The sequence below is a fragment of the Rhagoletis pomonella genome, unplaced genomic scaffold (assembly GCF_013731165.1).
Source record: "Rhagoletis pomonella isolate Grant_MI unplaced genomic scaffold, Rhpom_1.0 Rhpom_scaffold_00002, whole genome shotgun sequence".
NCBI classification, from domain to species: Eukaryota; Metazoa; Arthropoda; class Insecta; order Diptera; family Tephritidae; genus Rhagoletis; species Rhagoletis pomonella.
Genome location: NW_023458556.1, coordinates 48,869,191 through 48,882,907, shown reverse-complemented (window position 1 = coordinate 48,882,907; position 13,717 = coordinate 48,869,191). Strand labels below are relative to the sequence as shown.

Genomic DNA, 13,717 nt, shown 5'->3' with positions numbered 1-13,717 from the left:
ACCAGCCAGTGCTATTGGTTTGATGAGATCGGTGAATTGTAGTGAAACATTGAGCTTCAGCAAGGCAATATCACTATCGGTGTAAGAAAAATCAGGATGTATTATTATTTCCGATACGCCTGCAACTACGCCATCCACAGAACTATTTACAGAACCAGCATTCACGGTGACAAAATACGTTGGAAGGCTGGAAAATTTTTTCAAATTACACCAAGATAACCTAATCTCAATTACATTGTTAGTTTTTTTTGATAAACTAATTAATTTACCTGATTACGCAGTGTGCTGCAGTTATGATATAGTCTTGAGAAAGTATTGCGCCACCGCAACTGTGACGTCCTCCCACGCGCACTGATACCTGATACGGGAATTGGCCACTGGCTGCGATAAGACCGCCCACAATACGTGGTCTTGGTAGTGACGCGCTAGAATCAACGACAACGGGCTTCAAAACATTGTCAACTTGCACGGCCTCGGAAATCAGACAAATAAGGATAAGAAGTTTTACAAAACACGCTAGTTGCTCCATGGCTTCTCCAAAATATCACAAAAATACTTTGAAAGCTAACAAAGCGAAACTAAGGTTTATATATACGTTGAGGGCGAATGTTTGAGAGCGTAGCTTGAGACGTACATACATAAAAAACAACGAGTCGTCAAAAGCTCATTAAAAAACGCTTATATTAAAATATTAGATCTTGCACTGAAGGTTGTAATCTATGTAAGTTTCGCGGGCCATTAAGATATGGAGACAAAAATATGAATTAGTCTAGCTTTCTTAATTGAAACACACCCCGCGTCATAATTATAAGCGCACCAAGTTTTGCAAAGTTTTGGCAATGAATTTTTTATTATTTGTTATTTAATTTTACTTACTCTTTTTCAAAAATTCAACAAAAACCGTATAAATTCATGTTTACAACTTTCTGCAATATTAAAAACAATCAGCAAACTGTCTTAAAAATTTGTAGCTGTTTAATTTAGATTTCTGAGTAACATTTTGAGTATAATAATGCGCAAGTTTGAAGTAGATAGCTAGGACTAACGTTGATTTTCTCTTTTATTGTAGAAATAAAAAAATTTCTGAACATACAAATGCACAACACCACCAGCAAAAAAAAAACAAAAATCAACGGTAGGTCCAAGCTATTTCAAACTTGCGCTTTATTATAGCCAAAATATTTCCAAGAAATGTTATTAAAATGTATACGAGAGTTTGTTGAATTTTTAAACAAAGTATAAACTTGAACCGATACGGACTTTGTTTATAAATAAACTATCATTTTATAACAAAAAAACTAAAATTAAATAACAAAAAAAAATAATAAATTGTAAAAAAGTGTCAATAAGTGGTGCGCTTACATTTATGACACCAGGTGTATTTTAATTAAGAAAGCTAGACTAATTAATATTTTTGCCTCCATATCGTAATGGCCTGCAAAGCTTACATAGATTACCACCTTCAGTGTATGGTCTAAGATTTTACCTTAACCGTTACTGAAATTTAATGAACTACAAAGCAAGAGAATAAATTTTTAAATAGGTATTGCAGAAAATCTGAAACTTGCGGGTTTTGTTAAAGGAAAATAACAAAACAATGTATAGTTAAAACTTAACACAGGGTGTACTTTCGCTATATAGCTTAAACTTCTTAAGAGGTTTTAAAATTCTATAGTTGGCTTAAGAGATAAAAGCCAAACGATGTTCAAGCCCCCATTGCAATTAATACTTAGAAAAATTATGAAGTAGATAGGGGAAACACGTGAACGTGGTCAATAATTCCACCTCTGCAAACTTATCAAGCTCGTTTAGGCCTTCTAGTAGCGTGTTGAGGAAAAGAACATACTCCACTCTAAACACATCTGACCCAAAAATAGTCCATCTCAGTTTGCCTAAGACCGGAAAGCTACAGAGTAAATGCTTTCTATTATTTTCATCCTACAAGCACGGGTCATCGGCGATACCTATGGCGACAATATGGATTAAGTACTGTAATTAGCCCTGCTAAAGAGCAGGGAGCTGTCAGTATTGCTCTAGTGGTTTCGGTTACCTATATTTGGATGCGGTCCAATGGTACGCTAGAAAGTATCGCAATTCCTACACGATCTTTAGACTGTTTCACTTGGCAACGAGCTTAAGTCCCTTGTAAAGGTACAGGTGGTTTCAAACAACTCAAGAGCAGCTTGGTTGTGACTAAATGCCCTTTATTTGGGATCCTTTCGCTACCTAGTTAAGGTATCGTAAAATACTTTTGTTTGAAAACCCATTGTTATTATACTGAAAACACAAACGCATCTGAATCTAACCTCTATATCGTAGCTAGCTCCACCTATAATCTAAGTTTATTATCGGATAAAGTTTTTATTGGGTTCTCAAAGAGAGTGTTTCGATCTTTCAACAAAAAAAAAAGACGCCCGTAACTCCAGTCGTCATTCCACAAGCGAAAAAAAATCAATAAAATAAATATTGTCAAAGCACCATAGCCGGTGTCAAACTGCCGAGATTTTCTTTCCGCCCAAACAATGCCGAAGTTGTTTTGCTTGGGTTAGCAGTAAAGATGGGCTATTTTAGGGTTACTTTTATTTTCCTCGCACCTTAAATTTTCCCATGTTAACACAAGCTTACGGTAAGGATAAGTACACCACGCCATACCGCTCTAGTAGTAATTTTAGAACTGTAGTCAGAATTTATCCAGTTTTTTATAGCTCTTCCGCCACTGCGCTAACAGGCTACAGGAAGTCAAGCCACAGCTTACGCGGTTGACTTGGCTCTAACTGAAATGGAAGATAGCCATCCGTTTTAAGTGAAGTTTGAAAAAATTCCTAAGCTATCGTGCAAATCTGGTTAGAGAAAAGACTACCTCAATTCCAACTACCTTCACTGAGTGGCGTCAAATTGACTCCAGCGACGAAGTTACTTAGACGCTTGGAAATATTTTGGACAGAACGCTTATATGAGCGCGGAATTTAGGAAAATAATCACGGCTTTATAAGCTTGCAAGAATGCCATTGTAAAAAATGGCTAACGCACTGCAAATAGAGTAGAGGTATGCCCTATTATGTTCTTATGACGCCACAGTTTGATAATTATTCTAGAAAAAAACCTACAATGAGGGATAAATTCCATGAGGTGAAATACACAGTTATCAGATTACGACTTTCCATGCCAACTTAAGCCCGTACTTGACCTCCTCTCTACTGACCTTCATGGTAATGTAAACGAGGGTAAATTGATCAGTTTAAATTTAACACAAGAATTTCACCGAGCTAATGCGAAGTAGGTACAGTTCTACAGTATCTCACAATTTTTACTGAAAGCTAACGTTTTATAATTCTAAGTTTGACTGGTTCCATTTCCAGGGGATCAGTTGGCGTCAGTACCGAATCAATTAAACAGTATCACAACCGGCCCCATTTTGGCATAAGTTTGCCTCCATTCGGGTCACCACACACTTTTTTCAAGTTCGAATCATTTTTCCAACACTTTTTCTCCCACTACCGTGTACATGTATTTAATAAGGCAAAATTAGAGGAGAACTAGCACCCTTTACCGGGGCGAGAAGTCTGGAACAAGATTAATCTTTTATTTAAGATTGATTTCGTGCTACAAAGCAGCGCTACAAAAATTCAGTGAATTGGACAATAAAAGGTACCACTATTACGAACCCGAAGAAAGAGCCAAATACGAAAGGACTTTTCCGAAATTGAAACAAATAACTGTTGCATTTTCGCAAACAACAGCAAAAAATATAATATTTTTGAGTTGTTAGAAATAGTTGTAGATAAATAAATATATATACATACGTTTTTTAATCGAGAATATGCCTTAAAGAACAACTGAAATGCTTCACACTTACCTGTAAAGAAAAGAACAATACAAATTATTATTATTGGATTACTGTATTATTTTCATTATAATGTCATATAAAAAATAAATATACACTACGTACTTAGACTGCCGGAATAAAGTATTGGCACAGCAAATTTTTCACAATATATGCAACAATTTTCATTCTAATATTTTTCCGCTAATTTCGTATAAAAATATGTACATTCTACAACAAAAAACATAAAAATATAATTCTTATACTTTGTGCAAAACTCGTGAAAATTCAGAAAATTTTCAACTTTTTAATCAGATTTTTTAGAATTTTTTTGAGTATGCAGATTTGTAGCCCAATCAATTTTATCATAAAGTGCAGGTTTTAAGTAGCTAGTAATTACTTTTGATTTTTAGCAATCTTTTCATGCAGTGTCTTCCATACAAACATTTTTTCGAAAATACTTTATATGGAAAATATGCAAAACTGCATACCCAAAAAAAATCTAAAATATCTGATTAAAAAGTTGAAAATTTGGATGAAAACTTGCTGTATTTTCGGGGGTTTTGCACAAAGTTTAGGAATTATATTTTTATGTTTTTTGTTGTTGAATGAACCATATTTGTATATAAAGTTGGCGGAAAAATATTAGAATAAAAATTTTTGCATATATTGTGAAAAATTTGCTGTGCCTATACTTTGTTCCGGCAGTGTATGTATTTAACGCAACTTAAATTCGGAGATGATTGTTTGATGATCATTAAAAATAAGAAATAATTACAAAACTTACTACTTAAACCTAAATTTTCAAGAACATAACTGGATCGCTCACACAGAGTGAAATATGTTGGAGTTGTTTTGTATTTCGACCTTAAATATTGAGGTTGCGTTCTGTGTAGACAATGCTAGGCCACAGATTGAATCCGAGAATTGTCGACTAGATATACACGAATATCTAATTTTTATCAAATCCCTTGGTAATAGTGAAAATATATTGTATCATGAAGTCAACAACAAGCCTGCAAAATATTAGTATTTTATTTTAAGTGTGAGAGCCCGCGCATCGACCGCCAAGTGACCCACAGCACACTAGTCGAATAAGACCAATTCTTGTTAAAAATTCCGGGTTCAGTAAAAATGGTTGGTGCATATTATTAGATAATGAATCCGTTAACGCAGAAAATAAAGTCAAATATCATTACTCGCAGCACTTTAGCTTATCGTTAATCTCTAACTTATCTATTTTCAAGAAAATTTCAATTGTTTTCTTGATAATTGCACCGGCCTATAGTCAAAAGATGTAAAGAACAGCATCAATATTGCTGGCGTGGATTTAGATCGCTAGTTCCAAATATTCTAATCTTTTTTTTAATATTAACTATAGTTTGCGAATTTTTCCAAATTTAGGAACAATTTCGGTAGCTCTAATAGAATAGCCCTTATTTTCCATCATCGTGGAAAAATTTTGTTTATGCAAATGAATATGGAAACACTGAATAGGCACAACCTCTAGAAACACTTATTACTTTACTTATGTTTATGCATACAATTTAAAAATTGCAAATATAGCAACATGACAAAAAATTTTGTTTACAATTTTTTTTTTTTAAATCATTGGTTTATAATCTGAACGATTTTCATCATATTATTATCATAAATCAGTAACAGTGAGGGCCAACTTCACAGTGCGTAGTTAACTCCGAATCGACAGTTAATTAGAGATTTTCAGTACAAAAATCTGCAGTTAACTCCCGATTCCGAGTTAACTACGCATTGTTAAATTGGCCCTAAGTCTCGCCTTCAATTTGTTAATTATTACGTACCGATCGAGTAACATTTACCAAAGTTGTATCGAAAAACTGAAGTCGATTTCCAGTTTTTTTCTAAAAAAAATGCTCTTCAATTGTATAAATAACCTTTAACTAAAAGAACCGGATTATAGAAAACTGTGCCAGCGAGTGACTTTTTTCGTTCAAGCTGAATGCAAAGCAATATCGTCCAATTGGAGAGTCATCATTGCCCAGGATATGTTAAAGACTATTGCATTTACCTACAGACACTTTTTCACATAATGGAATTAACTAAAATATTTATGTATATCTAAACACTTATGGCACGTCCCCTACTTTCATATAACGGAAATTTTAGAAACCGCAAAAAATGAGCTTCTTCGGCGACTAATGAAACCATTCCGCACCAGTTTTCAAGACTGCAAAAATGTACTTAAAATGAACGTTTATCACCCTAATTGTATTATGCTATTGTATGTAAATACTTATATGTTTGAAACTTCTGTTAACTTGTCAAACGATTCCTAATCTTTGACAATACATTCATTCACCACGATCTTGAAAACTGACCAAATCGGCGTGACCAAGTCCATAGTCATAATATTATATAAACATCCGAAAACATTAAAACGTCTGAAATAAATCTCGTCTCTTTTTTTTGTATTTTTCACTTGGTTGCTGAAGTAATGAAGAATTGAAAATTCTTAAGGGAAAATTATAGTTTTTATAAGTTTTATCTTAATATCTTAAAAACGTGTAGACTTTTTGAAAAATGATAAATGAACATGAGGTACTAAATTTAATAGCCCTTAATTTGATATATCGTCCTGTTTATAACAATAACCATTCCATAGATATTACAAGCCAAAGTTTCATTTTCAAAATTCATACACTTTGGTTCAAATGCGCGGGCTAAAGATAAGTTTTTAATGAATCTTTCTTGGTTAATAACTATTGGCTTAGACCTAAGACATCATAATATTACTATTACATTGCGGTCAAATGACTTTTAATTTCCCCCATACAAATTCGACCCAGCCTAATACACATGCATATAAAAAACCGCCCCTCAATCTGTTGCAAAACCGTGTAAATCGCCATAGTGGTAAAAATGAGATTTGGTAACCCTGAAATCCAAAAATCAATGTTCCCACAATAAATTTATATAATGACCGATGAATGAAATACCGCCTGTCACCCTCTTGTAATGTTTGAGTGCAGTAAGATAGGTGGTTGATGAGAGCTTTTTCAATCATACAGATTTCCATCGTTAAAAAAGTTAGCGAAGGAATTCAGAGGTCAATGGCTGTTGACGCTACCAGCGGAGGCTCTAAATGTTCCATTCTATCTATTTCCGTTGGATCATTTGGTCATGGTTTAGAAAACTTAAAAGAAAGAAAATTTTGGGCATCTGAAATAGACCGCAATCGGATATAAAAATGCTGCCTACCGACTAAATCACCCCAAAGACCTAAACAAATAGCTGTTCAACACATCGTGTGAGTGCCAAAGTTAGACAGCTACATAAGGTTGACTTTTGTTTTATGTACCTACCTATCGCAGCGTGCGATTGCGAACGCCGCATGACCTATCGAGGAACTCTTGGAAAAATAAACGTAAAATAAATCAATCTGATCTTAGAAAGCCTCCGTACCATCCTTATTCCTTTCAAATTTCGAAAAAAAAGCTTTTGCTTTAAATAACAATGGGAATGGTGCATTATAGTAACGGCAACCACACGCAAATAATTCAGAGCCCAATATGTAAAGCTGGGGGGATTGTTAAATGCACATTTTTCTTCTGGGATCTACCTTAGAGATTCGGAGTTCCACCAGATGTCAATAATTATGGTTAGACGATGTTTAGGAGCTTAATATAAGGCTAGTTCTTTATAAGTGCCTTATGCCTCCAAGTTTACCGGTTTCAACAAAAAATATTTAATTTTCAACGACAGCGTGAAGCCCAATTGCATTTGATTTTGATTGCTATGCATTCAATTCTCGCATTGGGGAATACCTAGAGATTTTTTTTAATCTCTTGGCGAAAATAAATGTGTATGTATGCAACTATTTACATATGTATTCGTTTATTCATGACCAGTGTTGCCATTTTAGATATGTTCCAGCAAGATTTAAATAGTTGTTTTTTCACCGTTTAGCTAGAAAAATTCCAGTTTGGCTGCTAGCTTTTTTTTTAGCTTTTACTGAAAATCTTTTAACTCTTTTTAGATTTTTTCTAAATTTGGGAAAATACAAATAAAAAATATTATACGAATAAATAGTTAATCTTCACAAAATTGTAAAAAGCGGTAAACGCAGGTTGGATGTACATATGTCTACCTATACTGTACGCGCCCTTAGCTTTGTTTGAGGGGACAGCTAATCGATTATTGCAATGCTATGTTCATCACTAACATACTTTACTTGGGTGTACGAAATCTGTACTCATTTGCTGTTTTTTGTGGAAAACTAATAAAATATTTGAATAATTGTCTTTACTTTTTGTATTTAGCTGTTTTTAGCTCTTTTTTGGTCCATTTAGCTGGATTGCTGAAAAAATTCTGGCAACACTGTTCATGACATTGGCAAACAGATGGCTAAATTTACACACTCTTATTATAGAATCGCTAATCCACAGAAAGAGCGGTAGAAAAATATGTGGTAATCCTTTATTGAATGAAAAAGCTTGTTTATACTCGTGAGTATGTATTTGTACATATACATACTTACAAATTGTGCATGATTAAGTAAGGTGGAAAATTGGGGTTTGAGAAGGATACAAAAAACGTGAAAAAAATCAATATTAATCCACGAAATATGTAAAATTCGGTTATTGACATTAATGAAGGTGTAGCTGTATAGCTATGACAGATGTGTAAGTGGAAAAATGTGTAGCCCACTTTGAAACATATGTATGTATGTAGCTTGAGCATTTATTAATTTGTTGTTTGTAGGTAATGAATGCTTGGCCAGAACCTTTTTTAGGTACATAAATACACATATCTTCTTCTTCTTCTTTTCATGGCGTCTCGAGTTGCTGAATATTTATATAAGCCATTAACGGAAAATCTTAGGGCTTCAATTAAATAGGGTTTGATCCCGTCTTCGCGAAGGTAGAAGTTTTTTTTATAAAAATAGAGATATATCGAGTATTGTGAATTAAAGGGAAATCACGCTGCTCAGCTCTATGCCTAAAATATTTTAAGCAACTGTTGCAAAAGACTTATGTAATTCTATATGCGCTGATAAATACTGATCACAACGCGACTTTTGTAAGATTTGATTACACACCAAAGGCCAATGGTTTCAAAAGTAACCTCAAAAAAGAAGTCGTTTACATACATCAATTCAGCAAGACATTCGGTTAAGTTGCTCATTAAATTATCATATAATCACTTAAACGATTTGGCTTCTCTCCAATCTTGCTACAATAGTTTTCTTCTTATGTATTAGTTAGGAAAGAAAAACTTATTTAAAAAAAACCATTTTGTTCCGCTTTTTCTTTAATTAATGGGCAACGTGAACAACCCATGTACGAGATGCGCTAAAAAAAACTGTGTGGAGTCTCGTTTTAAGGGTCCCTTTTAGTCTGCACCGCTTGTTCAATAAGAGGTGCGGCTGCAAGCTGTCTGTCTTGAAGCAATCAACTCGTCCTAACACCTAAGTACGGAAATATTGACACGGCGCGGCGGATTTAGCAGTAATTTCCAATCGGTTTCGAAATCATAAAAACTATCGTCATCTAGTCATGGGAAAATACCTTTCAAATGGAGATTTTGTTTTAAGAAATCGGTCCCGCCAAACGAAGGCCGACAAAATTTTTCTTAGCCTTTTAATATGTACTTAAGTCGGTGCTTCCAATTATTGCCGAGCTAAATATTCACCCAGTTTTTAACGGCTGCTTCAATGGCTAAAGGAAATAAGTGTTATAACTGGTTGTATACCAAGAAATGCCTTGCCTGACTCCCTTTATAGGCTAATTACTCATTAAAAGTTGATTCTGTGAATAAAAAAAAGTTCGTTATGCCGAGCTTGTTTGGAAGTAGTTAGAGGGTTATATTATGCCTTGAGTGCAGTTTGGCTATCACTTAACTCATATCTCCGCCTCCATTTTCCACTTCGGCTTGGAACGCCGAGGTATATTCTGCAAGAGAATAGTGCAGATGCTCCCCTTTACATTCGCGTTAGTTCGGAGTCAGAATCACGATGAAACCAGCAATCAGACTGAGGGAATTCAAAAATCAGCCTTATCGCCAATTCCATGGGATGAAGTTGTTCCCATAATTTAACAGGCAAAACAAAAACAAATTGGGAAAACTTGTTTTTGTTTTCCTTTAAAATTTTTGGGATTATTGGTTCACATGTATTTCGCGATATAGCCGATTGTAGAATCCTCTCACTAAAGATAATTGTGGCGTACTAGTTATCTTGGGACATTGAAAAGACATTAATGTCTAGGTCTCTTTCTCCAGAAGTTTCAGCCTCAACCAATACCTTACACATACTCGTGTCATACTATCATCCATTGCCTTTAAGCCTTCAAGTGGTCCTACGGGTCCCTCCATGGGCGTAGCCAGGTAGGGGCAGGGGGTCCCCTAGGCCCCCCCTAACTTTAAAATTTTCTTTATATATATATAAAATAGTACCCTTAAATGCCAGCTTAATAGGGTCGCTGCAAAACGCTGTCAACGAAAAAAATATTAAAAACCAAAGCGATTTTTTAGCCGCTCAACACTTGCACTTATTTTGCTAGAATTTTATAAGCTTATTAACTGCATACCCAAAAATTTTTTTTTTAATTCTGGTTAAACGTTTGGTGGCATATACTCATGTAAGTATCTATCCGTAACTTTTTCCACAAAACTTTTAGTTTTATATTCAACGAATTTTCGATTCCGTTTGCACTTTTTAGCACACATTGTCGAAAAGTTTCACAAACGCATTTTGCAGTGAGGCTTACATTTCCAGTTAATATCTATGTAACTTTTAGCTTTTACTAAGGGCGGGCCCCCCATTTCTAGTGAATTTAATTCATTTTCCAGTAAATTAAGTACTTTCAAAAAATAGTGAATTTTCCAAGTGAGTGCAGCAGTGTTGTTGTGAGAATGCTTTTGTCTTTTGTGCGTATGTGCGTATGTTAGAACGCCTTCAATAATTTTTAGTTCACGGCACTTCGACCCACTTTATTTATGCAGCAAATAAATTACATATCTATTTAACTAAGATGTTTTTTGCGAAGTGAAGGCGTTTAGAATTCAAGGAATAATGCATCAAAAGGTATATCTATATATTCGAGGAGATAAAAATTCATATGAATTCTCTTGAAATTAATTTGATTTTTGTAGGCAAGTAAATATGTTAATATTGCGAAAGTGCAGGAAAATATATGGGGTGCAACAAGGGTGATGAATATCAGTAAAAGCAAATATGTATGTACATATTATTTTCAGACAATTGGCACAAGAATCTTTTGAAAACTTAGTCATTGAGCAATTTTCAGTTGAACAACGTGCAAAAGTGATAAAAAAAATCAGTTGTAATCAAGCATATTTTCACCTAAATGGAAATTTTGACAAGCAGACCTGCAGCCACTTTTAAAATAAAACTATGCACACACCACGAGTCACAGTTTGGTGTGATTTTTTTTAAAGTTATTTTACGGCTTATATTTTTTCGATCTGAATATTCGTTATTTTTTTACTTTTATTTTATAGATACATTGATTTCGTGATCGTGATTTCTGATTTTTTTTTCAATCTTACGATAATTTTTCTTTTCAGACTACATTTTTTAAATTTTAATAATTAGTTGAAACGGTTATAAGAACGCTGAGCTGAGTTGTAAACTGTCACTCAGTAGGTTCGAGAACAGATCAGCGCAGCCTTTTTTTTATATTTTTAGGTTTTAATTAGGTAACTTAGTCGAGAGATTACCTTCTTGATTCTATTGAAAAGATAATGCCTGGTAAGATATCTTCTTACTTTTGTTCTATTTTTTACGCGGTTTTTGCTCTGTGTACTTGTATTCGTATATTTCATATTTGTTAGTAGTTGGGACAGAAGTTCAGTAAAAATATTTACGGATGGGTCGAAGTTAGACGGAAGGTGTTCTCTGAATTCTCCGTAAACTTCAAGCTAGGACTATCGGAAATCTGCAACATTTTCAGGCAGATTTTACCACGATGATGGGGGTACCTAACTGGCTACCTATCAGCGCAAATGCTTATGGTACAATTAAAGCTGTTCCGAAAATGCCTCATCCCTTTTCCTATTGCCGCACATAGTAATTCCAAAATAGTCTAGTTTCGGCATCAGGACATAGTAACATTGCAGGCAACTGCAGGACTGATGGATTCCCTAGGCAGGGCAAACTCGCATACATATAGCCTGAGAGGAAGAGTATTTGGGTTCCTGGCAAGAATGATAGAATACAAGATTGCGCCAATCGAGCTGAGAGTAACTGGCCATGACGTCAATAAATACCAGAATGAGAGAGCAAGACGAACTCGACAAGAAAAAGAGGAAGCATCGAACAAAAGGCAGTATTGCCAAGTTTTCAATTTGAAAAAGCACCAAATATTTATTGGTGTATTTTATGGACTTTATATGCATACATAATTATATTGTAAGGATGCCGATTCAAATTAATAAAAATCAATGTTTCTTGCACGATGGTCGATTTCTTCTGGCTTGATTGAAGGTGCTGCCACATATTTTGTTGTCGCTTATGATTGTGTGTGATTTGGTGTCTTCAAACTAAAAACAAAAGCACCAAAAACGCACCAAGCACCAAACTCAAATATGTTCGGGTTTTGAATACCCACTAAATTTGGTGCGAAAAGCATTAAGTTGGCAACAGTGAATGTAAACAAAAGTATTTTATGACGTCAGCGATTGGGTGGATGCTGTCAAATCGACGATGAGAGGGTTAGCGGTCCGCGAATGGCGCGACCTTTATTTTCTGGATCGTGGGTTCCTGGGACATCTAGGCTTAGTGAGCGCTTGGCCCAAACCTTCCGACATAAAATTATAATTTTATATTATTTTTTATTTTTTTTTGAAAGAAATGCTCTGTCTCGTATATATGCATATCGTAAGGCTGCTCCTTCATATTAAGGCAACAAAAACTGCTACTTCATTAACGGTCAAAGTCGCAACAGTAATACGCACAATAATAATATCAACAGCTACAACAACAGCATAAGAGATATTATCAGGGCCCCAAGGCACTCGTTGTTGATGTCGTCTGTGCTGTTGCTGTTGGTGATGCTGACGCCGACGACGACCCGTTGAAACCTTGAACTGTACACGCATGCTAGGCAACGAGCGCGTACAACCAAAGATGCACACATACATACATATGTAAGTATATCCACAAGCTTACTCTGCAGTGTGCAAGTGTTCCCATGAAATAATGTTACTAGTTCAGAGATAGTAACTAACAGAACAAGATTTGGACTGGTTGCTTTTTTATGCGATGAGGGACACTGGATACTTAAAAAAATCGGCTAACGAGTTGCTCGGCTACAAAAATCGTCAACGAACAAGATTTTTCGTTTAGTTTATCTCTAAACTATCTGAATTGTACTGATTATGGGAGCTGATTGGACCTTGCCAGTGTGACTTCAGACCTGGTAAGTCCACCATTGACCAAATTTTCACAGCACGTCAAATCCTGGAGAAGACACTAGATAAGCAAGTCGACATACACCATCTTTTTGTCGATTTTAAAGTTACTTGCGATGCTATGTGCAAATTTGTGATCCCTAAAAAACTAATACGGCTATGTAGAGTGACGTTAAGCACACCCTTAAGCTCCGTCTAAATTGGGAAGGACCTCACCGCGCCAATAGAAACCAAACGAGGTTTTATACAAGGCGATTCACTCTCGTGCGACTTTTTCAATCTGATGCTGGAAAGCGTAATAAGAGCTGCCAATCTGAATCGCAGCGGCACCCTGAATAGCGAAAGAACAATGCTGTCGCGTATGGAGATGATCTCGATTACGTAGGTCTGAAACAAAGGGATGTAACCGCAGTATTTTCCAGTTGAGAAAAGTAAACTAAAGAGGTTGGTCTAGCGGTGAACGAGGTTAAGACAAAGTACCTC

At 35.2% G+C, this 13,717-nt stretch overlaps 2 protein-coding genes across 5 annotated transcripts in view; both read right to left on the bottom strand.

Annotated features, from left to right (window-relative positions):
• The window catches only part of LOC118733753 (serine protease SP24D-like), a 1,216-nt gene extending 614 nt beyond the window's left edge, over window positions 1–602 (bottom strand). The window contains exons 1-2 of one of the 4 annotated variants that reach the window (XM_036463289.1): window positions 270–602; window positions 3–187 (exon numbers count right to left, since the gene is read on the bottom strand). In XM_036463289.1, coding sequence (XP_036319182.1) covers window positions 3–187; window positions 270–529 — 445 coding nt within the window. In that variant the 5' untranslated portion in view covers window positions 530–602. Of the gene's footprint in view, window positions 1–2; window positions 221–269 lie in introns of all 4 variants that reach the window. The other 3 variants (XM_036463290.1, XM_036463287.1, XM_036463288.1) reach the window with 3 other exon arrangements.
• LOC118733752 (potassium voltage-gated channel protein Shaker) overlaps window positions 1–13,717 on the bottom strand; it is a 224,938-nt gene that overhangs the window by 166,910 nt on the left and 44,311 nt on the right. The window lies entirely within an intron of this gene.